The 26,082-nt window shown below is 36.9% G+C and overlaps 1 protein-coding gene across 1 annotated transcript; it reads left to right on the top strand.

Moving 5' to 3' along the window:
- Window positions 1-1,178: 1,178 nt before the first annotated feature.
- On the top strand, window positions 1,179-24,395 carry LOC140146330 (TRPL translocation defect protein 14-like). Its single transcript, XM_072168131.1, is given in 10 exon segments — window positions 1,179-1,653; window positions 4,492-4,597; window positions 5,116-5,153; window positions 12,525-12,653; window positions 14,032-14,126; window positions 15,009-15,188; window positions 17,504-17,696; window positions 18,262-18,353; window positions 19,258-19,373; window positions 23,593-24,395. Coding segments are annotated over 10 exon segments (1,329 nt in total). The 5' UTR covers window positions 1,179-1,409; the 3' UTR covers window positions 23,729-24,395.
- The last annotated feature ends 1,687 nt before the right edge of the window (window positions 24,396-26,082 follow it).

The following is a 26,082-nucleotide window of genomic DNA, read 5'->3' as shown; positions in this document are numbered from 1 at the left end:
CAATTAAGGGCCTCAAAATTATTAAATCAAATTATGAAATTAATATCAATGTTCAATGGCTAAACATTTAATATATCAATCTAAATAATCTAAATATGCACGTTCACAAAGTGAAACCAAGGAATGTGTTTAGAAAAGTGATAAAATATGCTAAACACTATTTTTGTGTACAAACATGATTTGACTCTTTTTCTTGAACCGAATCCTCTCTGAATTCCCATTTATTTTCAGATGACAAAACTAAAATGCAAACCTTTAGGCCCTACATTTAAATTTAAACCTTAAATTTAAAATTAACCTTTTGTAATTATATCGAACACTTTTAACCTTGATGTTTTAGGTGAATTCAAAAGGACTTGTTTTTCTTTTTTTTAAAGATGTTACAATGTAAATAAAAAGCCTGCAGAAATGCAGATGCAGTGAAAAACTTGAAAATAAATTTAATAGAGAGGTTTTCAGAGGTCCAAAACTTGTGTGACTTTATGTGATGTCAATATTCTTTTCTCTTTTGTGTAAAAACTTACACTTGTTACCATGGTAAAGGGCAGGCCTATGCCCAGGGGCGTAGCCAGCTTTCTTGGTCAGGGGGGGCAAAATAAAATTTTGGGGGCACAGACGAAAAAAATTGCAGTTGCATCATCCCGGGTGCATCATACAATACATAGAGACTGTGTGTCTTTGACCTTCCCGAAAAGGGTGTTATTGAGATGATGTGCGCGCGTAGCGCGAAAAAAATGGTATTTTACACTATTTTTGCCCATTATCCGGCTAAAAAAGGGCTTTATTGTTACAATGTGCGCGCGTAGCGCGGAAAAATTTGCATTTTACACAATTTTGGCCCTGAATTTTGCTAGAAAAGGGGCTCCTTGCCCTTTTTCTTTTCCTTTGCCCTTTTCTCTTTCATTTTTTGGCAGAGGGGCACTTTTTCTTTCATTTTTTTTTTTTTTTTGTCAGGGGGGGCACTCTGCCCCCCCTGCCCCCCCCGCTGGCTACGCTACTGCCTATGCCTGGGTATGGTATGATGATATGAGTAGGCGTACTTCTAGTTTTAAAAATGGTCGAGCGCCATCAGATCGACTTTATTACTAATTTATGAATGAAAAGGTAAAAGGTCACGGTGTACGAGCATGTACGTACACATCACCATGATCACAATGCAGTAGTAACGCATGTTTCCAGCGTTGTGCATATTTACAATACCGTGAATCTTGCTAACCTCAACCTCATTAGCATAAAACCTACGTCATACCATTCGTACCTACATGTATACAAAACCGTACTCGGTAATCGCGCGTTTCGTCAAGTCATTATTTTAAGATCGACCGTCTTGCATTGTGCACACACATATGTACACATTTCGCGCCATTTATTTATTTGGGAGACCGTATTGATGATGTTTACTTCATAAAATGCCATATGTATGCGCCTTCAAAACCGCTAATTTCAGTAATTACACATGCCGCAAAAACAGGGCATTTTGGTGTAAACATTTAGCAGTGAAACGAACCCAATTTCTTCGTTTAAACGGGAGTATTTTACGGGTCCAAGCCGCCGGTATGATCGGGGTGACCGAAACACGACAAGAAGAGATTATACGCAGGGAAATTATGAACGAAGAGAAAAAGAAGGTCTACAAGCTGGTGTTGACGGGAGGTAAGCTTATGATATTTTATGTTTTTGTTACATTCAGATAGTGATTGAATGACAGATAATGTTTATTTATCATTTACACGGACTAAATCAGATATCAGATTAGGATAAACACAGATTGCACACATGCCACATGATTATCCCGTGGCTCGTCATGCTTTGTTATTTTTGAATAAAAACAGCGTGCATTTCCGCGTGGGCTGTGCTGTGTATGTGTTATGTGTGTGATTCACAACCGTTTCCCATTTCACCAGAAATTGGGCGTTATTACCTCAAATATTTACATGTTTGTGATTAATATTTTTGTTTTGGTAAAAACAAGTTTACACGGTTAGGCTGTACTGCTGTGTTCCGGATCCATTGTCAATCGCCATGGATAACTAGAGTGCGGAACTAGAACTCAGGCCTCAATGATAGTCAGTCATTTATCTTTTGGTTGTTAAACATGTTAGTAAAGGGTAGCAAAGTTAACTTGGAACCCGGGGGGTACTCAAGTTTGGTTTTGGTAGGGACGTGCATTGAGATTTTGGAAGTGGACCCATAAATATACCAATTTTTCAAGAAATTTGGACCCATTGGCATTGCATAAACCAAAAGTCAAAAATTTCGGCCGAATTTAACCAAAATTGTCTTAGTTTTTACAATTGGGAAAATTTTGAAAATTTTTGCTAGATATTAAGGAAAAAATGGGCTGTTTTTCAAAAAAATTGAGAAAATTTTGAAAAAAGGACCCATTCATATACCAAAATAGGCTTTGAAAAAGGGGTCATTGATATACCAGAAGGCCGAAAATGCTACCCATGTTTGCGGCCCGTCCCCGTATGGTCATTTGTACTGAGTACCCCCGGGACTTGGAATAAAGGGTACCTTAATCACACAGAATACTCACAAAGGGTATATCAACTTCAAGTTGAAATTATGTTAAAATTCAAGGTGAAATTCCACTCAAAAACTGAAAACTTTTGCTTTGCTTTGCTTTGCCCGGCTCTCATTGTTTTCAAAAAGTTCAAAAGTTTATAGGGTATGAAAACAACTGCAAAATACTTGCTTTGGGTCCATTTTACACAAAGGAAAAATATTTGCTTTGGGTACATGTACTTTTTGATAGTCCTTGTACATGTACGCGGGTGATATACAACTCTGATTACAAGTGCCCCCCCCTTTAGGAATAGCAAGCTCGGTGTAATCTTCACCAGGTGTAAGTTGCAATGTGAACGCTGCTACGCCTGCTGGCACCTGGTGTAAATTTGACCTTTTTTTGGTTGGAACTAAAAATTACATTATCACATGATTCTCGGGACCGGTTGCAGTGGCGGTGCCAGAAATTTTTTTCGGGGGGCAAAGTGAATTTCAGGGGGGGGGGGCAAAATCAAACAATTTTGCGCAAAATTGCCGTAAAAAGTGGACATTTTCGTAATGTTGGGTTTTTACTGGGAGGGGGGGGCAACAGTTCTGACTGAGGGCATTTTCCCCCATGACCCCGTGGCACCGCCACTGGTTTTTTTTAACTTGAAAAAAGTCACAGAAACACTGGAAGTAGCTGCGTAGTGCTAGGAGTAGGCTAGGTGGGGACATGTGGTAGGAGTAGGGAAAATGTTGAGATTTTTTTCAATGTTAGCCTAGAAGTTAACGCCAGATGCAACTTAAAATGTGAACACAACTAAATTGTTTGATATAAACTTCACGAGGAAGTCATTTAAGTCAGCAAGGCCAAGGTCAGGGCAGTATTAAAGGAAAACAATAACCATGTAAATAATTGATAAGATTTCAACTTTCAAAATATCAAGAGCTATCTCAAGGACCACTGAACCAATTATTATGCTTGTTTAAATACTCATTTTAATGCATTTGTCATGCAGATTCCAAATATGGTCATGAAAATGCACAATGTTGAAACTTGTCCTTAAGGGGGTACTACACCCCTGGCCAATTTGGTGCCTATTTTTACATTTTTCTCAAAAATTATAGAGCATTTGATACAAGTAAGACATGTATTATATTAGGGACAAGGACTATGTACTACTGCACCGAAAATTCAGCAACTCAAGGCAAGTAGTTATTGATTTATTGATCAAATATTGGTTTCCCCTCATTTTTGACTGTAACTCCACAACTGTTGTATGTGCTGAAATAAAGTTTCCAGTGCAGTAGTTGTAGTCCTTGCCCCTACTTGTCACCAATGCGCTATAATTTTTGAGAAAAATGCAAAAATAGGCACATAATTGGGCAGGGGTGTAGTACCCCCTTAATCCTCTCCATGTATCGGGAATACACCCAAATGTATTAGGAATACACCCAATTGCTGTTGTGGTGAATGGGCAAAGAAGATATCTTACCCTTCCCAGAATCCTTTGCAACAATCCCATGATGCATCGCCTCAATTCATCAAATGACACTCCTTTTTCTTTTAAATTGTTCCACTTGTTTTCATATTGAGAATAGACTGGCTAAACACGGGTCAATAATAACAAAATAAAGATAATTTGCCAGCTCTGTTAAAAAGCAAGGAAGAAACTGGCCTACTTTTTAGTAAGATTTTAATATCCAACTAAATTCCTTCAGCAAAGTTTTCGAACAAGTCGGAAGATAACAGTATTCATGTTTTTGTTCACTAAAGGATAGAATCGTTACCTCCTGTTAGTTATCATGAAATAGGGAAAATATTTACATTCTGGTGCCGAAATTGCATTCAGCCTTCGGCTCTATTGAATCGGCACCAGACCGTAGTTCTAGATATTTTCCCGTTGTGAACAAACAGGGGTAACTAATAGTATTGTACACCCAAATGCATTAGGAATACGGTTCACCCAATTAATGTTCTGATTTTTTTTGTCTATGCAGGACCATGCGGTGGGAAGACTACAGGACAGGCCCGCCTTGGGACTTTCTTTGAGAATTTGGGTTGGAAAGTATACAGAGTGCCCGAGACTGCAACACATTTATTGGGGTAAGTCATAGTCATAATTATCTAAGACTTAAGTTTAGTAGCCTCTTTTTAAACTGAATTTATACTCAATCGCTTTTGTAGAAAAGCAATATTTCACGCTCAGTGTTCTGTTTTCAGAGCGTTGAGCTGATCAATTGAAGAAATAGTTGAGGCAAAAACAATGTTGCTTCAAATGCCCCCTGTAATAAATGCCCCACCATTTTTATAAATGCCCCACCATTTTTATAAACCAACTATTCCACAAATCCTGTCAACATTCGTCGTTATCGATTGGTGTTTACAGTATTTGTAGAATTCCGTATTGTTTGTGGAGCATCGCAGCACTGGCAGATGGTACTAGCGATGTTTTAAAATGAGAATTATTGTTGTAAAAAAGGCCTAATTAACATCCATTTTTTCAGAAAATGCAATGGGGTGGTGTTAATTTGAGAGAATATGGTACATGGGTTTATTTCATGCATTGTGTTATAAAGATGATGAAACAAATGGTATCTTATGTTTTTCTGTTTTTGTTTCAGAGGTGGAATCAAATTTTCGGAATTGGACGCTGACGAAGGTACATGTTTTTACAAATTACTTTTCATATAAATACACCGTCCTTAAAAAAAAAGGTCCAAAAGCGTTGGCCTGGTCAACTGGCAGGTTTGTGCAGGAACTAAATACCTACCATCAATTACTAAATGTTTATACTAGGATTTGGGCAGGTAACCTTGTCCTTACATATCACAATGTTCTTTTAGATAATCAGGACCTTGGCGAGTTGGATACTTTTATTGTCATGGATTTTGTTATGCCATAAAATGCTGAGCTTGTGTAACACTTTATGAATAAATCCAGATGTGCTGTTAACCCTTTGGATTGTATTTTTTGTGGGACATGAGAGCACATCCGACATATTGAATTGTATTCTGAATTAGCCCTGGACCCAGTGCCGTGACCAGTACCCGCTGGAAGTAGTCCTCTGCCGCTTCGCGGCCTCGTTGGGCGCGCTTCGCCTCATAGTCCGAGGAACTGAGCCAGTTCTAATTCTGAATATGAATTCCTTAGCCAAATGGCATTTGGCTAAGGTCTGTTTCTCTTAGGTTCTTCTTCTTCTTTCTCACAATTTGCTACTACTCCCACATCCTTGATCGGATTTCGACCAAACTCAGTCACAAGCAGTATTGGGTAGCTGGCTACAAAAGTTATGGATTTGTTTAACGTCCGAGGTCATCCAGGGGTCACAGGGTCAAAAAAGGTCATTTTAACCGAAAATGCTCCGATTGAGCTGAAATTTAAATGCAATGATCCTTATGAAATTCTAACCATGTTTAAAACATCTTTAAATTTATTTAAGGTCATTAAGGGGCCATAAAGGGGTCAAAGGTCAAGTTTTTAAAAATGCTCCCATTGAGCTGAAATTTAAATGCAATGATCCTTATGACATTCTCAACATTTAAACAATATTTTAAAATTCATTTAATGTCATTATGGGGTCAAAAAGGGGTCAAAGGTCAAGTTTTTTAAAATGCTCCAATTGAGCTGAAATTTATATGCAATGATCCTTATGACATTCTAAACATTTTAAAAACATTTTAAGATTTATTTAAGGTCATTAAGGGGTCAAAGTTTTCCAAAATGCTCAGATTGAGCTGAAATTTAAATGCAATTAGCCTTATGACATTCTAAACATGTTGAAAATATTTTAAAATTCATTTCAGGTCATTAAGGGGCAATAAAGGGGTCTAAGGTCAAGTTTTCAAACTGCTTCAATTGAGCTGAAATTTAAATGCAATGATCCTTATGACATTCTTAAGGGTTCATACCACTAAATCCGCGTGTGAAGCGGTTTCCGGTAAAAGTTTATCACGACTATAGTCCCAACTTTGCATAAAAATGTGCAAAATCGGTACAATATTAACAATTTTAGTGTTGCAAATCGTGTTTTGCTAGAACTTGTGAATGTGATCTCCACTAATTTGAACAGAAAACGCGAAAATTTGAGTGATGTTTACGATGATGAGCGCATGAACACACGAGGTCAAAACGCGGTTAGCAGTCAGACGTAAACACGGGAAAATCGGGTCTTTTTATATAGCGCTATTTTTCTCAAAAAGTAGACCTAAAATATGGTGTCATTTTCAGATATGTTATGCAGAATTTTGTTCTGATTAAAATGATATCAAATATATATTTCAAAGTAAGACGTAACTCGACTTATAGCCTAAAACGTGACCCCTGTTTTGCACGTAAAGTCTATGGAAAGCTATTTGGTGGCATGTACCCTTTAAGGAGCAATTCCATGCGCTTTTCCGCGCGTCCTTATCTATTTAAAATGCACGCGAAGAAAAGAGGAGGGACATCAACAAGCGCGTTCATGGACGCCGCCAGGTTTTTCGCTGTATGTGCGTTGCCGCGAATAGGCCTGCTTTTATTTCCAATTTAATAAAAGTTCCGATTTTGGTAGAAGTTTGAAACCTTTTGATATGAATAAAGAAGAGTTTAAAATATTAAAAACATTGTTTATTGGTGTTTAAATTACAAAGAAGTTTGTCAATTTCATTGTTATTTTTTTTTTTTTTTTTGTCATTTAAACTCAAGTTTTGGCCTTCAATTTTAATAAAATTACATAAAAAATTAGATTTAAGATATTTAAGTTTCTAGTTTGCTTTATTTATACCACTGTCCAGTATTTGAAATTGTTATAACATTCAAAGTTTAATTTATATTAATATTTAATTTCAAATAGCCATTCATTACATTTGCTTTTTGGACAAAACGGGTTAAAAGTGACGATGGAGGGGGGGTAGGCCTACTTGATTCACATTTCTTGTCTTTTTAAATATTCTGCAGGTACTGAGAATGTTTTAATTTTGAAGTTATGCACTTGCAAAAGAGGTTCAAAGAACGTTTACTATTAACATCAATTAATATCTTCATGAAAATAGCAAATCAGCAACCATTGTGCATTCATGTGCATCAAAATGACGAAAAATGGCAATTGTCGGCTATCATGCTTGTGCTTGAAATAGGCATCCTGTCTAAAGTATGAAAGAAAATAACCCAAAATTTCTTACAATTAATTCAAAATGTAGTGAAAAAGATAACAAAATCATTTTCAAGGCCTAAAAACGATGTTTTAGCCTCTTCAAGGGTTCATACCACTAAATCCGCGTGTGAAGCGGTTTCCGGTAAAAGTTTATCACGACTATAGTCCAGGGATAGCGCTAGAACTAAACACTCCAGTGTCCGCAGGGACCCCCGAACTTGCAGAAAATTAAAAAGTAGGGGGTCCAGAGTAGAGTTTGGTGAGTCCCGAGTTGCACAAATGCAGCATAAATAGTATGTCTGCAATAGCGCTAGATTGAAAAAAACTGGGGGTCTGCAGGGACCCCTGAACTTACAGAAAATTTAAAAACAGGGGGTCCGAACTCTATTTTGGTGGGTCCGGGACCCCAAAAAGCAACCTAGCGCTACCACTTTGCATAAAAAATGTGCAAAATCGGTACAATATTAACAATTTTAGTGTTGCAAATCGTGTTTTGCTAGAACTTGTGAATGTGATCTCCACTAATTTGAACAGAAAACGCTGAAAATTTGAGTGATGTTTACGATGATGAGCGCATGAACACACGAGGTCAAAACGCGGTTAGCAGTCAGACGTAAACACGGGAAAATCGGGTCTTTTTATATAGCGCTATTTTTCTCAAAAAGTAGACCTAAAATATGGTGTCATTTTCAGATATGTTATGCAGAATTTTGTTCTGATTAAAATGATATCAAATATATATTTCAAAGTAAGACGTAACTCGACTTATAGCCTAAAACGTGACCCCTGTTTTGCACGTAAAGTCTATGGAAAGCTATTTGGTGGCATGTACCCTTAACATGTTTTATATATTTTGAAATTCATTTAAGGTCATTAAGGGGTCAAAGGTCAAGTTTTCAAAATGCCAGCTTTCCACGATCAAGGTATACTAAAACAGCAATTAATGAAATAGTCTTATTAAAATTAATACTATCCAGCAAAGTAGGCCTATTGCTGCTTGATCAGATCGTCACAATCATCCGCCTAACTTACCTCGTGCCCTTGCAAAGGGCACAGTTGCTATCGTTTCTTTCTTTCTTCTCACAATTTGCTACTACTTCCACATCCTTGATCGGATTTCGACCAAACTCGGTCACAAGCAGTATTGGGTAGCTGGCTACAAAAGTTATGGGTTGTTTAACGTTTGAGGTCATCCAAGGGGTCACAGGGGTAAAAAAAAGGTCATTTTAACTGAAAATGCTCCGATTGAGCTGAAATTTAAATGCAATGATCCTTATGACATTCTAAACATGTTTCAAAATATTTTAAAATTTATTTAAGGTCATTAAGGGGCCCATAAAGGGGTGAAAGGTCAAGTTTTTCAAAATGCTCCAATTTAGCTTAAATTTAAATGCAATGATCCTTATGATATTTGAAACATTTAAAAAACATTTTAAAATTCATTTAAGGTCATTAAGGGGTCATAAAGGGGTCAAAGGTCAAGTGTTCCAAAATGCTCCAATTGAGCTGAAATTTGAATGCAATGATCCTTAGCTCAGTCACAAGCAGTATTGGGTAGCTGGCTACAAAAGTTATGGATTTGTTTAACGTCAGAGGTCATCCAGGGGTCAGAGGGGTCAAAAAAGGTCATTCAAACCGAAAATACTCCGATTGAACTGAAATTTAAATGCAATGATCCTTATGACATTCTAAACATTAAAAAAATATTTCTAGATTCATTTAAGGTCATTAAGGGGTCATAAAGAGGTCAAAGGTCAAGTTTTCCAAAATGCTCCAATTGAGCTGAAATTTATATGCAACAATCCATATGACATTCTAAACATTTGAAAAAACATTGCAAGATTCATTTAAGGTTAAGGGGTCATAAAGGGGTCAAAGGTCAAGTTTTCAAAATGCTCCGATTGAGCTGAAATTTAAATGCAATGATCCTTATGACATTCTTAACATGTTTTAAATATTTTTAGATTCATTTAAGGTCTTTGCTGCTTGATCAGATCGTCACAGTCATCCGCCTAACTTACCTCGTGCCCTTGCAAAGGGCACAGTTGCTCTAGTTCTTTCTTTCTTCTACCAATCGTATAATGAGCCATCGTAGCCATATGCGTTTGTCAATTTTGACGAAATTTGGTTATTAGGACTATTGGAGGGTGTCACAAATGTCACATGAAAATGTCTGGCGCAAATGTCATGTCAAGGTCATTATGGCCAAAAACATGTTTTCCACTTAAAATGCTACTCTTTCCCCATATTACATAGAAGCGTGACGTCACTTGCACACATGCATCGTCTATAGCCAGTGTCTAAAAGTTGTACAGAGAATTGGGGTCAAAGGTCATTTAGGGGTTATTTGCGGTATGTAACCAAATACCTTAAATCAGCCATCGTAGCCATATGCCTTTGTCAATTTTGACCAAACTTGGTTATTAGGACTGTTGGGAGGTGCTACAAATGTCACATGAAAATGGCTGGCGCAAAGGTAATGTCAAGGTCATTATGGCCACAAACATGTTTTTCACTAAAAATATTTCCCCTTCCTCATATTAAATAGCAGCGCGACGTCACTTGCACACATGCATCGCCAACAGCCAGTGTCTAAAAGTTGTACACAGAATTGGGGTCAAAGGTCATTTAGGGGTTATTTGCGGTTTGTAACCAAATACCATAAATCGGCCATCGTAGCCATATGCCTTTGTCAATTTTGACCAAATTTGGTTACTTATACACGCTCGCTATGATATGATCAATGTAATTTTTACCAAAACGCACTACCAATACCATGCTTTCAGCATTATATTTTCAAAATTATATCTGTGATATTTGAATTCTTATACATGCTCGCTATGAAATGATCAATGTAATTTTTACCAAAACTGACTACCAATACCATGCTTTCAGCCATGTTGACCACAGTTGGTACTATGACCATTGGGTGATGCCACACATTTCACATGAGGCACTTAGGAAATTATGCACACTTAAAGTCCCATTCAGTGATCCCAAAGCAAGTGTAAAAATTTACAATTTGTTTAGAAATTGCTTAAAAGTGAAGGATAAGTCATTAAATTGTCATTTGGTATATTTGAAATGAAAAAGCAAAAAACGAAGAAAACAGCAGTATTGTTGAAGTTGAAGCCCCAAATACATGTAGCTAATTTACTTTACAGATTCATGTAAATGCTTTATTTTATCTTAAAATACACAGCTTTTGGCTGAACCACTAACAGGCTACACTCTAAATTTCAAGGATTTAAAATAAATCCCAAGGGACTGTGATTAAATCTTTAAGATTTAAAATTAAATCTTTAAGATTTAAAATTCAAATCTATAAGATTAATTTTAAATCTAAAATTGATTGGTCCCTAACTACAGTCTTAAGGATTTATTTTTAAATCCTTGTAATTTAGAGTGTATGTTACACATCTATGACTATGACCAGACAAAGGTACCAAAATATCGATGTTGATGATTTTTGCAATCATCCCAATGAGCAAATCACTGATGCAAAACAAAAAGGTTTTATGTCATATATAGAAGTCATATATAGGAGTATTTAAATGAGGTTTAATAAAAGAAACCACATGAATAGAGTTCCCTCTCAAGGATGTCTACTCTCTGTATTAACCTCATTTAAATAATAGGGACTTTTATATGATAAATCTACCAAAATAAACTACTATCTAGGCTCATTGTAGCTCAATGAGCTGTGCATAAATACTTATTTGTAGTAAGATTAGGTAAGCATTCTTCACAAGGACAAATTTGTGTATTTATCTTGGCCAAATAGCATTTGGCTAAGGGCTTCTTTCTGTCATGTTCTTCTTATTTCTTTCTTCTATCAATCATAATTATAATGAGCCATCATTACACTTTCTACCTTATTTCAAATATAGGTCAATAGGCCTACTTATATGTTAATATGATCCTCTCCAATATAAAATAAATTTGATATTTAACAGGCATACATTGTAAGTGTGTGACCAGCTTATCATGAAACATAACAGTGCAAATTGTAAAATACTGCAACACCAAAAAAAATAAAAAATCTATAGTCTGTGTAATCACATACCATATGCAGACACTGGTCTATGGTGTCAGAAGGTCATTTTGGGGGCATTTCTGGTATGTAATCAAATACCTTCAAAATGCTGCTCCCACAAATTACATAGTACAATGTTGTCATCACCATGAACCATAGGCTGGTGGTACAAATGTCACATGAACAACTCTAGGTTGATTTCAAGATTTCAACTTCACTGGCTAAGGGCCGTGCTCTGTGAGCACAATGTCTAGTTAATTTTGTATTACGTATGTTTCAAGGATGATCAAGCATATTATAACCATCTACATCTACACATAATCCATAGTTTGGACCATTTGTTTAAGGTATACAATTATGTAAACAATAAAATATAAGTGCCCGACTGCCCGTCCCAGAAACTATTTGGCAAGCCAGGTTAATGGAACAAACACAGTAATTTTTTGCTATGATTATTACTAGTAAGGCCCTTTACAATTGATTCTTTGTTTCCTGTTTTTTAATTATTTTATTTATATTTTGGATTTTCTCTTTTAAAATAACTTTTAATGAATCCCATTTGCTACTTTCTGACTTTGATCATATCAACTATAATGATGAATAAACAAAGAACATAACTGTACCATTACTATACTTATGTATAAAATCAAACATAGTATTAGTTGTAAAATAATTAAATGCATGGTCCTAGTCAAAACGGGTTGATGTAGGTTGCGACCACTTGTTTTAAAATAAAGAAAATAAAAGATAATTAATAATTAAAAGTCGCCTCATCCCTCGTTTTCAACCATGAAACAGGAAACTAAGAATCAATTGTGAAGGGCCTAATATACCAAACATATCTTATTTGTTTTTTTTTTTTTTTTTTGAATTCCAAACAAACCTTCTAAAGACCATGATCAGGACAGAGGAAACGTTTTTTTTTTTTTTTTAGTCGTGTAAAAGGAATTGCTTGGTCATATGTGATAGAGGCACTATGGATGCCACAGCATGTAAGTTTTAATGCTCTGCGTTGTAGCCATAGGCTTCAACTTAAAAAGTTTTGAATATTTAAAGGAGTATTTTGTATTCCTGGCATCCTCTTGACATTTTTCATTAACATGTTGTAGGTATCCATGAAAAAATCTTATTTCCAAAATTTCAGTTCCATAGGCCACTATGTTGTAATTTCGTTCTGGTGTACCAGAACGTAATTCAAATTTTATGATATTTTTGCTAAACGAATTAATCTGCAAGAAATTGTTCGTACATAAACATAAACATAAACATAAACAGAGCTTTCCAGTGGTATGAGAAAAGTGGGGGATGAGGATTTGGATCACAAAATGCCCTTTAAAAACATCTGCAACTGAACCAATACTAGGCTTGTTTGTACTCATTTTAATGCATTTTTCATGCTGATTCCAAATATGGTCATGAATAATAACATTCCTGACATTTTTAAAACAAAATTTGAAACTTTCCTCCCACAAACCTTCTTAAGACCATGATAAGGACAGAGGAAATATTTTTCACGCTAACACAGTTGTGTAAAAGGAAATGTCTGGTGATAGAGGGACCATGGTAAGGACCGTCGATGTTAGGATTTTAAAAAATCGATATATCGGTCACTCATTATCGATAATAATCGATAAATCGATTTTCCTCCCAATTTTAGTGACCTGAAAATTCAAGTCACTAAGCTTCTAAAATTTGAATTAGGCATATGGAAATGTATTAGAAACTTTTAATAGTGGTGAGGTAAAATAACACTTATTGATTCTAGAAGTTTTCACATTTCAAAACACGTCTGTACTGACATAATTGCGGCAGTTAACACACTGCTTACGCCCGATTTTTGGATTTTTTTTTCATTATCGGCAACTCCGATATATCGATTTTCTTCCGAAAGTGATATCGGCGATATTGATATTATTGGATAGCCGATTTTTTGATTATTATCGATTCATCGACGGTCCTTAGACCATGGACGTCTTTAGTGCTCTGCATGCTATCATTTTTCACCCTGTGGCAGTGACATTAGTGCGCATTTCATTAGGCACAGCCTCAAATCGCTAGCGTTTGCTCAGAGCACTGGTTTACACAGCATAGATCCGCGAACGAAACAGCTGCTTCAACGCGCTGCCGACACTGCCACATCTGGGTGAAAAATGGCATAGCCATAGGCTTGCTACAACATAAAAAGGCCCAAGTTTTGAGATATTTTCTCAAAATGTAAAGAGCTATCTTAAGAACTATACTGAACCAATACTAGGGTTGTTTGTACTCATTCTAATGCATTTCTCACGCTGATTCCAAATATGGTCATGAATATTTACATTTCTGACATTTTTGAATTTTTAAAACAAAATTAATGTTTCTTTAAAACAGATTTACCACCAGGTGCCTGGGAGAAAATGAGTAAAGAAAACAACTGGGATGATATCAACTTGAGAGATAAACGCTATCATCAGGTTATACATCTGGTAAGTCACTGTCCTCCTAACACATTTGGGTGTATTCCTAATACATTTGGGTGTATTCTGAATACATTTGGGTGTATTCTGAATACATTTGGGTGTATTCTGAATACATTTGGGTGTATTCCTAATACATTGGGGTGTATTCGTAATACATTTGGGTGTATTCTGAATACATTTGGGTGTATTCTGAATACACTTGGGTGTATTCCTAATACATTGGGGTGTATTTGTAATACATTTGGGTGTATTCTGAATACATTTGGGTGTATTCTGAATACATTTGGGTGTATTCTGAATACATTTGGGTGTATTCCTAATACATTGGGGTGTATTTGTAACCCTATACATTTGGGTGTATTCTGAATACATTTGGGTGTATTCTGAATACATTTGGGTGTATTCCTAATACATTTGGGTGTATTCCTAATATATTTGTGTATGTCCATATCAAAAACGATGCACTTGTCGGCTGCTACATGTGTCTCATTTCACATAATAGCTAGAAATAAATACCAGACTCATCTTCAAAATGGAGGTTACTTCAAATCATCCCAAATCACATGGTTTAGGAATACAGAGAACATTCCTTAACCATGTAACTTGGGGATGATTTGAAGTGACCTCCACTTCGGAGATGAGTCTGGTATTTATTCCTAGCTATTATGTGAAATGAGACATATGTAGCAGCCGACAAGTGCATCGTTTTGATATGGATGTACACATTTGGGTGTATTCCTATTTCCTAATACATTTGGGTGTATTCCTAATACATCTGGGATTGGGTGTATTCCTAATACATCTGGGTGTAATCTTAATACATTTTGGGTGCATTCATAATATATTTGGGTGTATAATACAATTGGGTGTATTTCTGCTTTTCGACAGCAATCTGCAGCGAAAGGTGCTGAGAAGTTTTACAATTTCACCAATTTGACGAGAAGTGAAGATTTGGATGTTGCCAGACACCTAGATGATAAGACGTGTCAATCCTGGGTTGGACATCCTTACTTTGATGTCATAGATAACTCTACTGGCTTTGAGATGAAAATCACAAAAATGATAGCCGTAAGTATGTCTCTGTTTTTCTGTCATAGTGTCTCACTGTTAGTCACTCTGGATTTCCTAACATATTTGGGTGCATTTCTGAGACATTTGGGTGTATTTTTTAGCCATTTGGGTGTATATCTGAGCCGTTTGGGTGTATTTCTGTGACATTTGGGTGTGCTAGGGACAACCCAAAAGTTCGATGAAGCCCTATAAACGAAAGTTCTTTCGTTAGGGGGGTCAAAAAGTTTGATTACGTTTGTAAAGAAGTAGTTAAAACATCGGTCAAAGTTAATCTTTTTTTAAGGATTTAATATATAATTGTAAAATTTTAGGATTTTCTGAAGTACGATATTGACATTTTACAGTGGTTGCTTCAAAATGATTTCAAATAAATGTAGCGTGCAGTACTTGCAACCTGCAACTTGTAAGTTCATTTTTTTAAAGCAGCTGTACCGCACTTTGATTCTTTGTTATTTGAAAATCCAGCAAGTCCTATTTTTTTTTGAAGAAAAATATTTCAAAATAAAATAGAATTATTATTTCTTAAACGTCCGGGCTTAAACGTGATCAATATCCTAGCAATGTCGCACTCCACAACCCCATCGACTGTAGCGACGGCCCTGTGCCCAATAAATACGTGTTGGAATTTTCAATATTTGACACTTACGTTAGATGGGCGGGGGGGAGGGGGTTAGCCTTCTAAGGAAAGGACTTTCGTTTATAGGGCTTCACCAAACTTTTGGGTTGTTCCCTGATACATTTGTGTGTGTTATACATTTGGGTGTATTTCTGAGATACCCAGCAAACACAAAATGTTTTCGACAATACTCGCAAAAGGTTAGAAAAGGTTGCCAGAAAACTTTAAATGTTGGGTTATAAATTATGAACGTTTTCATAACATTCAAACATTCATCATAACATGATTTTATTTAAATGTTGACAAAATTTGCAAATTATGTATTTGCCCAAAAATATTTTACAGTATTATTTTGACATTTAAAAAAATGTTGTTGAAGTGTTTTTTCATACAAAACTTTTATAAAAACCTGAAAATTGAGGTTATTAAAATGTTAAAAACGGTAAAGGGATTATTTCTGCTCAATAGAAACTGACCTTCCCGCTATTTACCGGTAAACAGGGGCGATGTTTTACCGGTAACGTTTTCCTTCTTGAGGAAGGAAAATAGCGGGGACGCTTACCGGCAAACGCCAAAAGAAACTCACTCCGTTCCGATTGAATGCGCATACAGGGAAGAAAACGGAAGTTGAGTCGCGAAATTGACTCTGTCTGCATCATCAATGAGCTAGCGTTTTTATAATACCATTCCGTTCGCAAAAATTCATAGGCCTAATCATACAATATTCGACTCGCTTGCTAATAATGAAAATGGCAGAAAAATATTCATAATGCATTATACATAATTGATGGTAAATATTTAACATAAGTTATGATTTATGACCCTAGTAAAAGCCATAAAATAAACCCGGAAATAAAACAAAAACAACAGCGGATGAATCCAGCTGTGCATGCGAAATAAATAGAAATCAACTCGGATCCGCGGCGGTGTGCTTCAGAAGATTAGAAAGATTTCATGATTTTAATATTATGTTGTAAATGTTAAATTACTATTCATTAAAGAGAATATTATCTGAAATTAAAATGTGAAAGATTAAATTCTAAGACCTATTTTCTTGCGCGCAACAATACTGAATACTCACGGTCGATATCAAAGAACTGAGGGGGGATTCCCCAATGCCAGGCGTACGAGGACGAATGGCAACGCTGATAAAAAAAACCATATTCTTCGGTCTTCTTTTCTCGAGGTTGGTACCTCATTTTTAGCCAAACAATTAAGAAAATACTACAATACTAAAATCCACAATGCTTGGCGATTGACCCTGGAATTGACCCCAGTGCACGACCTTTTGCCGGCAAACTTTCGAGGCGTGTCAATCGATGCTGTTCGGCAAGTGTTTACCGGTAAACAACGTGCAATGGAAACTGACCGTTATCCGTCTTTCGCCGCTATTTGACGGCGAACAGTTTTACCGGTAAAATGCAGGGGACTCAATAGAAACATCATATCATTTATTGCTGCTATTACCGACCATGTGAGCAACTTGGTAAGCTTACTACACAAGATAGCATGGAAATATTGGAATTTTTGAAACATCTTGGTTGAAAAAAGTGGTAGGGGGGCGTTTATTTGAGGAGGGGCGACTATTTGACAAAATACGGTATATATTTGATATGGTATTTGTGAAAAAATAGGGATAGATGTTGGTAATCTCAAGATTACAAGATATAATATTTCATGTGTATATACTTTACAGGGTATTTGTGAAAGAATGGGGATAGACGTTGGCGATCGTCTGAAAGAAAACAGCTTCAAGAGGAAATTCTTAGTCTCAAGATTACCTGACCTTAAAGATTTCCCGTCGCACCAAGACTTCAAAGTGGAACATGACTATCTTATTGGGGCAACAGAAGGAGAAAGGACAAGGATACGAAAACGAGGGCGCAGTAGTGAGTATTATTTCCCCATGCCACTAAAATCGGAGCCAGAGATTGAAATACTACTTTGTGTATACCTGCAATTCTGTGATTGGTTAATAGTGCATAAAAGGAAGGTTGATTCATCTGGTGCCATCATTGGAGAAAAGGAATCGCAGAAAATGGCAAACTATATCGGTACTTTTAGTCCTAGATTTACATGGACTAGCGGTCACCCGTCTTACGCGGTTCGTAAATAAATGCAATTTTACAAATGCATCACCACCCTCCCAAGTTTTTATTGCGAACAATTTTCAATTCCCTAATTTATTACTGATTGATCAGTCGTTTCATTTAATGCATTTTAATCAACTTCTAAGTTCTTTGTTGCCCCCGGGTGTATTCCTAATACATTTTGGGTGTATTCCTAATACATTTGGGTGTATCCCTAATGCTCAAACTTAAAGACACAATTATCATTCCATTTCAGTCTACTGAGAAAATGCCAGTGGTCTAGATTCTATTTATCTAATTTTTCAAATTACAAATTTTGTTTGAATTTAAAATTATTGTTACCATATTTTGTGTTGTTTTGCAGGCAATTTCACTTACATGCATACAGTGTCGAAACCCAATGTACATAATCAGAGAATACAGCTTAGAACACCAGTATCAAGTAGACAGTACCAGGTAAGTCAATCAATCAAGCAACCAATCAACCAGTCAATCAATTTTAAGACTTAAAGAACACATAACAAGTGGTCAATTTAACAAACAAGTCAATCTAAAAAAAGCGCAGTGATTTATAGTGCGCTACGCACAGGCACAACGCCTAGACGTTGATCTACAAGCCTCAGCACACTTTACAGGTTGTCGCTGACCACTATATTGCCCCACATCATTCCGTAAACCATTTAACAACAATTCAGGGACTTCGCTGCTACAAGAGCGCACACCCTAGACATTCCACAAATAACCTTCACAACCAGGATCAGCTCCCTGAGTTTCGTACGGGTTACAACAAGACAGTTAGCAGTAAGTTCCTTGTCCAGGGAATTTCAAGCTAACTCAATTTTTCCACGAGCATACTTGGCACCGCCAGGTTCGAACCATAACCTCTCGCACCATAGTCAAATCAACCCCACTCCGGCATCTTTCTGGTTATTGAAAGGCAGAAATACAACAAAACTGCCCTTTGTATCTTCTTTTTGGCCCCTTTAACACCAAAGTCTGTCTCGACTACTGATTCTAAAAACAAATGTATACTATTTCACCAACATTTTTTTCACAAAAAAAGGCAACCATACAAAAGCCAAAAATGCTTCCAACATTACACCCAAATCAGATTGTGGTGCAATTGAGACCTATGTTGGTGCATATTTTACAGCTGTTTGGGTGTATTTTTACAACTCTTTGGGTGTATTTTACAGCTAATTTGGGTGTATTTGGCACCTATTTTGGGTGTATTTGGCACCTATTTTGGGTGTATTTGGCTCCTACTTTGGGTGTATTTTACACCAATTTGGGTGTTTTTTACACTTATTTGAGTGACAACTGACCCCTGATACCATCTTGCATTTGTTCTTTTCAACAGATTTTGATGAAGCAGCGTGACCCGAGTAGATCAAAAATAGTGAAGACAAGGCGATGCTTTCTGTGGCATAACCAGTACTATCAGATGGATATATACAAAGAACCGCCAAACGATAGGTGAGTGGTGACTGGTGTACCTCAAGGGTATATCCTTGGTCCTCTAAAATATATGTAAAATACACCCAAGGTGATGTTTTCTGTGGAATAACCAGTACTACCAGATGGATATATGTGACACGACCTGGTCCATGGGGGCCAAAGGAGGCATTTTTGAAAATTGAGTTACTTTAATTATTACTTTATACAAACAATAGGCTATCATATACTGAAATTACCAAAGGTCTAGCATACTTGGTTCTAAAGTTCTGAAGCTTTGTGATATGTATTTTGTTATGCATTTTTGTCTCGCCTGAATGTTCAGGGAGAGACTTAGTAATCACTATGGTGTGTGTGTGTCCGTGTGTGTGTGTGTGTGTGTGTGTGTGTGTGCGTGTGTGCGTGTGTGTGTTAGGAAAAAGCTTGTGAACGCGTTAGCTTGAGAACCGTAAGTGCTATGATGATGAAACTTTATAGGGGTAGCATGACCAGAGGGTGTCGACCTGATTAGATTTTGAGCGCAAAATATGGTAATTAAGTACCTAATTTGCATAATTTATGCGTAATAAGCAAAATACCTTGTGAACAGATTATCTGGAGATCCATATGGGGTACAGTGGCGTAACTTGGTGGGGAGTAAGCGTGGCCAGATGTTCTCGACCTGATTAGATTTTCAGCGCAAAATATGCTAATTAAGTACCTAATTTGCATAATTTATGCGTATTTGATGCGTATCAAGCAAAAAAAAAACCTTGTGAACAGCTTATCTGGAGATCCGTATGGGGTACAGTGGCGTAACTTGGTGGGGAGTAAGCGTGGCCAGATGTTCTCGACCTGATTAGATTTTCAGCGCAAAATATGCTAATTAAGTACCTAATTTGCATAATTTATGCGTATTTGATGCGTATCAAGCAAAAAACCCTTGTGAACAGCTTATCTGGAGATCCGTATGGGGTACAGTGGCGTAACTTGGTGAGGAGTAAGCGGGGCCAGAGGTTCTCGACCTGATTAGATTTTGAGCGTAAAATATGGTAATTAAGTACCTAATTTGCATAATATATGCGTAATAAGCAAAATACCTTGTGAACAGATTATCTGGAGATCCGTATGGGGTACAGTGACGTAACTTGGTGGGGAGTTATGTGGCCAGAGGTACTCGACCTGATTAGATTTTCATGAGGTCAAAGGTCACATACAAGGTCAAAGGTCAACTGAGGTCACCAAATCTTTTAATAATTAAATTTCAACTGTGCATTACATATCCCAATAACAGCTTGATCGGTCATGTAATTAAGGAAATATGACGACTTTAAGATAGTCGCTTTCTTTGTAAAGTATAGCAAAGTAGCACTTTCAATGAGTGATAACTCGTAAAGGAAGCATCTTTCTGTTTTGATTTATTTGATGAAATAGTTCTTTGGTATTGCCAAATTTGATTTTTCAGCGCAACATACTTTTTCCAATTTCGTGAGGTCAAAGGTCACATACAAGGTCAAAGGTCAACTGAGGTCACCAAATCTTTTAACAATTAATTTTCAACTGTGCATCACATATCCCAATAACAGCTTGATCGGTCATGTAATTAAGGAAATATGACGACTTTAAGATAGTCGCTTTCCATGTAAAGTATAGCAAAGTAGCACTTTCAATGAGTGATAACTCGTAAAGGAAGCATCTTTCTGTTTTGATTTATTACTTTGATGAAATAGTTCTTTGGTTTTGCCAAATTTTTGGAAGGTCATTACGGGTCATCCGAGGTCACTCAGGGGTCATCTGAGGTCAAGTTATTAAAAACTCGTATGGGCATGAAACTTGGTGGGTACAGTCATCATTTAAAGCCAAATTTTTGGAAGGTCATGTTGGGGTCACCAGGGGTCATCTGAGGTCAAATTAGTAAAAACTGTCGTATGGACATGAAACTTGGTGGGTACAGTCAACATTTAAAGCCAAATTTTGGAAGGTCATTTTGGGGTCACCAGGGTCATCTGAGGTCAAATTAGTAAAAACTGTCGTATGGACATGAAACTTGGTGGGTACAGTCAACATTTCAAGCCAAATTTTTGGAAGGTCATTTCGGGGTCATCTGAGGTCAAATTAGTAAAAACTGTTGGATGGACATGGAACTTGGTGGGTACAGTCAACATTTAAAGCCAAATATTTGGAAGGTAATTTCGGAGTCACGAGGGGTCATCTGAGGACAAATTAGTAAAAACTTCGTATGGGCATGAAACTTGATGGGTACAGTCAACATTTAAAGCCAAATTTTGGAAGGTCATTTCGAGGCCACCAGGGGTCATCTGAGGTCAAATTAGTAAAAACTGTCGTATGGGCATGAAACTTAGCACGAGAGGTACAGTCAACATTTAGAGCCAAAATTTTAGGTCATTTCAGGGCCACCAGGGGTCATCTGAGGTCATATTAGTAAAAACTGTTGCATGGGCATGAAACTTGGTGGGTACAGTTACCATCGGCCAGATAATCGTGCCCAGCCGATAACCGCCAAATTCATTTACCTCTCTACCAACAGTTATCGCAAAAGCAGGCGGTCACAAAAGCAGGCGAGACTCGTGGTTCGAGAACCGCCTTGTATTGTTTTTTACTCCATATTTGTGCCTTTATCTCAATTTCAAATTTGCTGCCTTTGGCCCCCATGGACCAGATCGTGTCACATATGTCAAAGGACCACCAAATGATAGGTGAGCATTTATTTGGGGTGTACCACAGGGATCTGTCCTTGGTCCCCCAAAATGGTGATCTGACGGCCCAATTTATATAGTTTTTTGTGTACCACAGGGGTCTATCCTTGGCAAAGAAAGTGTTAAAATTCTTTTGTTTTATATTGTTTTCAGCAATTGATAAATTGACGTAACTTCACAAAGAAAAGTCGTATCAATATGGGGTTTTCAGTTCCTGAAAGCTCTAAATGTCCTCTTCAGAAATATGTGTAAAATTCATTTTCGACCAGGGCCGACATGCGACTCATTCCCCTTGATCATGTCACATATAAGAAACCATCAACCTGGGCTCACTAATAAAACCGCTGCTTATACCCAGGGAATCGCTGAATGGGCCTGCGTAACCCCTGTGGCTAGAGGCTGGCAATCTTCTGTGTGGCATGTGAGGGGTCTGAGGTTTGAATCCCGGAGATACCAAGTAACATCTTTGTTCATCTTCTTTCCTTTTTCGTTTCTTCTTTCCCTTCCGATAGCAAAAAGAAGAAAAGAAACATGGGCACGGTTAGGGTAAATCTCCCACACAGGGGGTGTAGATTTCAAATGTAGTCAACCATTCAGGTAACTCCATTTGAAATTCACACCCCCTATCAGGGTTCGGTTTTTGCCGGCAAAAACCTGTTTTTTTTTTTTTTTTTGGCAAAAACTGTTTTTGCTAGTTTTTGCCTGTTTTATACCGGGCAAAAACTCACATATAGTCACTCAAATATTAAAAAGTGACACAGAAAGCTCATAAACAGTAACACACAACTTTTAATGAATCATTCAACATATTTTTTGTCTCATCAAGTCCTTAAAATGAAAAAGTTTTGAATTTGATACATGCCACATTTCGATTAAATGCACTTGAGCAATGAAAATGCATGCCTTTAATATCTTAATATATTGCTTATAATTACAAAATCTGGCCTTTTTACACTTGGGAAGTTATTTTTGCCAAGTGGTTAAAACCGCGGTTAAAACCACGGTTTTTTCCACCTGCGGCAAAGACCTGCGAACCCTGCCCCCTATGTGGAAGATGAAGGTCATTTCTTTCACAGTGACCGAGCATATGATTTCAACTGGAATAACCCATAGCAAAGCCCTCAGAGCGAATTCTTCTTTGTAAATCAGTTTAATTATTTTATATTTGATAGACAAATCCAGAGAATAAAACTCACATTTCTTGGCTTTCGATAGCAGGGTATGCCATCTTGATCACAGGTGCTTTCCAGGCTCACTGTATCTCCCGCGGGAACTGGTAGTCTTGTTCCTACGATGTGATGTATGCTTAATCGGTGAGTCATATACGTGGTCATATGTGTGATCTATCATTGGTCCGTATGTCTTCAGATGATGACAAGGAACCACTAAATGACAGACAAACCTCAGACCCCATTTATATCATTTGTGGTATACCACAGGGATCTGTCCTTGGCCCAAAACATTTTGGCAGGTGATCTGTCGACCCCATTTTAATCAGTTTAAATTTCACTAAACAAATGTTATTTGTGTGGTTTTTTTTCCAGATGCAAAGGTCTTATACTTCTAGAAACATACACCACACTGCATGATGAACTACAACTGCCAGATTTCCTGGAAGTGTCTAAGGAGGTCACGAATGAACCGACTTACTCTATGTTCAACCTGTGTAAAGAATCATAGTGAATGGTGGCGTATTTGGGTGTATTTCTGAGACATTTGGGTATATTTCCTATACCACACTGCATGATGAATTACAACAACCAGATTTTTTCACGAATGAACCGGCTTACTCTATGTTCAACCGTTGTAAAGAATCATAGTGAATGGTGGCGTATTTGGGTGTATTTCTGAGACATTTGGGTGTATTTCTGAAACATTTGGGTGTATTTCCTATACCACACTGCACGATGAATGGTGGAGAATTTGGGTGTATTTCTGAGACATTTGGGTGTATTTCTGTGACGTTTGGGTGTATTTCCTATACCACACTGCATGATGAATGACAACTACCAGATTTTCTTGAAGTCGCAAAAGAAGTCACTAATGAACCAACTATTCTATGTTCAGCTTGTGAATCATATAATGGTGGAGAATTTGGGTGTATTTCTGAGACATTTGAGTGTTTTCCTGATACATTTGAGTGTTTTCCTAGTATATTTGGGTGTATTCCTAGTACATTTGGGTGTATTTCTAATACATTTGGGTGTATTTCTAATACATTTGGGTGTATTCCTAATACATTTGGGTGTATTCCTAATACATTTGGGTGTATTCCTAATACATTTGGGTATATTTCTAATACATTTGGGTGTATTCCTAATACATTTGGGTGTATTTCTAATACATTTGGGTGTATTCCTAATACATTTGGGTATATATCTAATACATTTGGGTGTATTCCTAATACATTTGGGTGTATTCCTAATACATTTGGGTATATTCCTAATACATTTGGGTGTATTCCTAATACATTTGGGTGTATTCCTAATACATTTGGGTGTATTCAATACATTTGGGTGTATTCCTAATACATTTGGGTGTATTCCTAATACATTTGGGTGTATTCCTAATACATTTGGGTGTATTCCTAATACATTTGGGTGTATTCCTAATACATTTGGGTGTATTCCTAATACATTTGGGTGTATTCCTAATACATTTGGGTGTATTCCTAATACATTTGGGTGTATTCCTAATACATTTGGGTGTATTCCTAATACATTTGGGTGTATTCCTAATACATTTGGGTGTCTATTCCTAATACATTTGGGTGTATTCCTAATACATTTGGGTGTATTCCTAATACATTTGGGTGTATTCCTAATACATTATGGTTTGTTTGAAGGAGCTTCATGCCAGTATTTCAATCCCTTTCATCGTGAGAACCTAAAATGGGATTATAAGAATTCCATAAAATGCTGTCTGAAGAAAAAATGGGTTAACCAACAAATGTAATATGTGTATTTCTATGTGTATACGTGGTCAGCTTCGACAGAGAGCACTTTTTGCTACTGATGATACTGCATCCAGAATATTATTATATATATTATATATTAGAGTTGAATTCGGAAACCACGGTTTAATTTATGTACACTAGTAGCAGCCAACACTGCACAAAGCAAAATCTTAGATCACTGTCCAGCTACCATGACAGACCCTGATTGAATCATTTGCTTTATTCTGTGTGGTAACTGGATAGTAGTCCGAGATTATGCTTGCTGTGCCAACACTATAGTCTTGTATCAAGCTTTAAGAGTGCCATCAGAGTCAGAGTGTGTACAGATAAAGAAGATAAATCGCACTTCTACGCGTGTGTATATGCCCAGTGGGTTTTTGGTTAGCATGTGCGATTTGGACTGCTGCAAAATCCAACATGGCGTAACATGAAGCTTGAGACGAGACGGACTATATAAAAGACAAAGTTTGTTTGCTTATAATTGGCGAAAAAGATCAGATTTATAACATTGTGTATAATTGTGTGCACACAGTTGGATGTGGCACGTATGGGGGTTGCGTAATGTGTGACTGGTGTACATTTATGTGGATTTATGCGGTAATAAAAACAATAATTTTCGCCAATTTTAAGCCGAACAAACTTTTCACTTACTGTACATATAGTAATCATTTTTATGAGGGTTTTATTTTTCGCGTATTTTGATGAATAGAGTTCCAATCGCGAAATTTACACCTCGCAGAAATTTGTAATGTGTAGGAATTATTAAGCAGGATTGGGCAGTTGCAAAAGTAATACATTTGTAAATGTCTCATTTTGGCAGAAAAGTGACTCCTGGCTGTAGACCTCCTTGCACCCATCAATTCACCACTTTGAAGTTATTGAACAGTGCCCATTTGGTATCAATTAAAGCCATGTTGTGACATTTCCATAAAAATAGATTATTTCTTTAACACAAAATGTTAGTTTCACTGTCAGATATGTCTCCGTTTAATTTTAACCCATACAGATTTGGCAAAACAAAGAAAATCACAATTTAATACCAGCGCATATGACGCCAATTATGTGTGTCACTCTGTCA

Source organism: Amphiura filiformis, chromosome 2, assembly GCF_039555335.1.
Source record: "Amphiura filiformis chromosome 2, Afil_fr2py, whole genome shotgun sequence".
NCBI lineage: Eukaryota > Metazoa > Echinodermata > Ophiuroidea > Amphilepidida > Amphiuridae > Amphiura > Amphiura filiformis.
The sequence above is the reverse complement of the archived record's forward strand: the minus strand, read 5'-3'. Positions and strand labels throughout refer to the sequence as shown.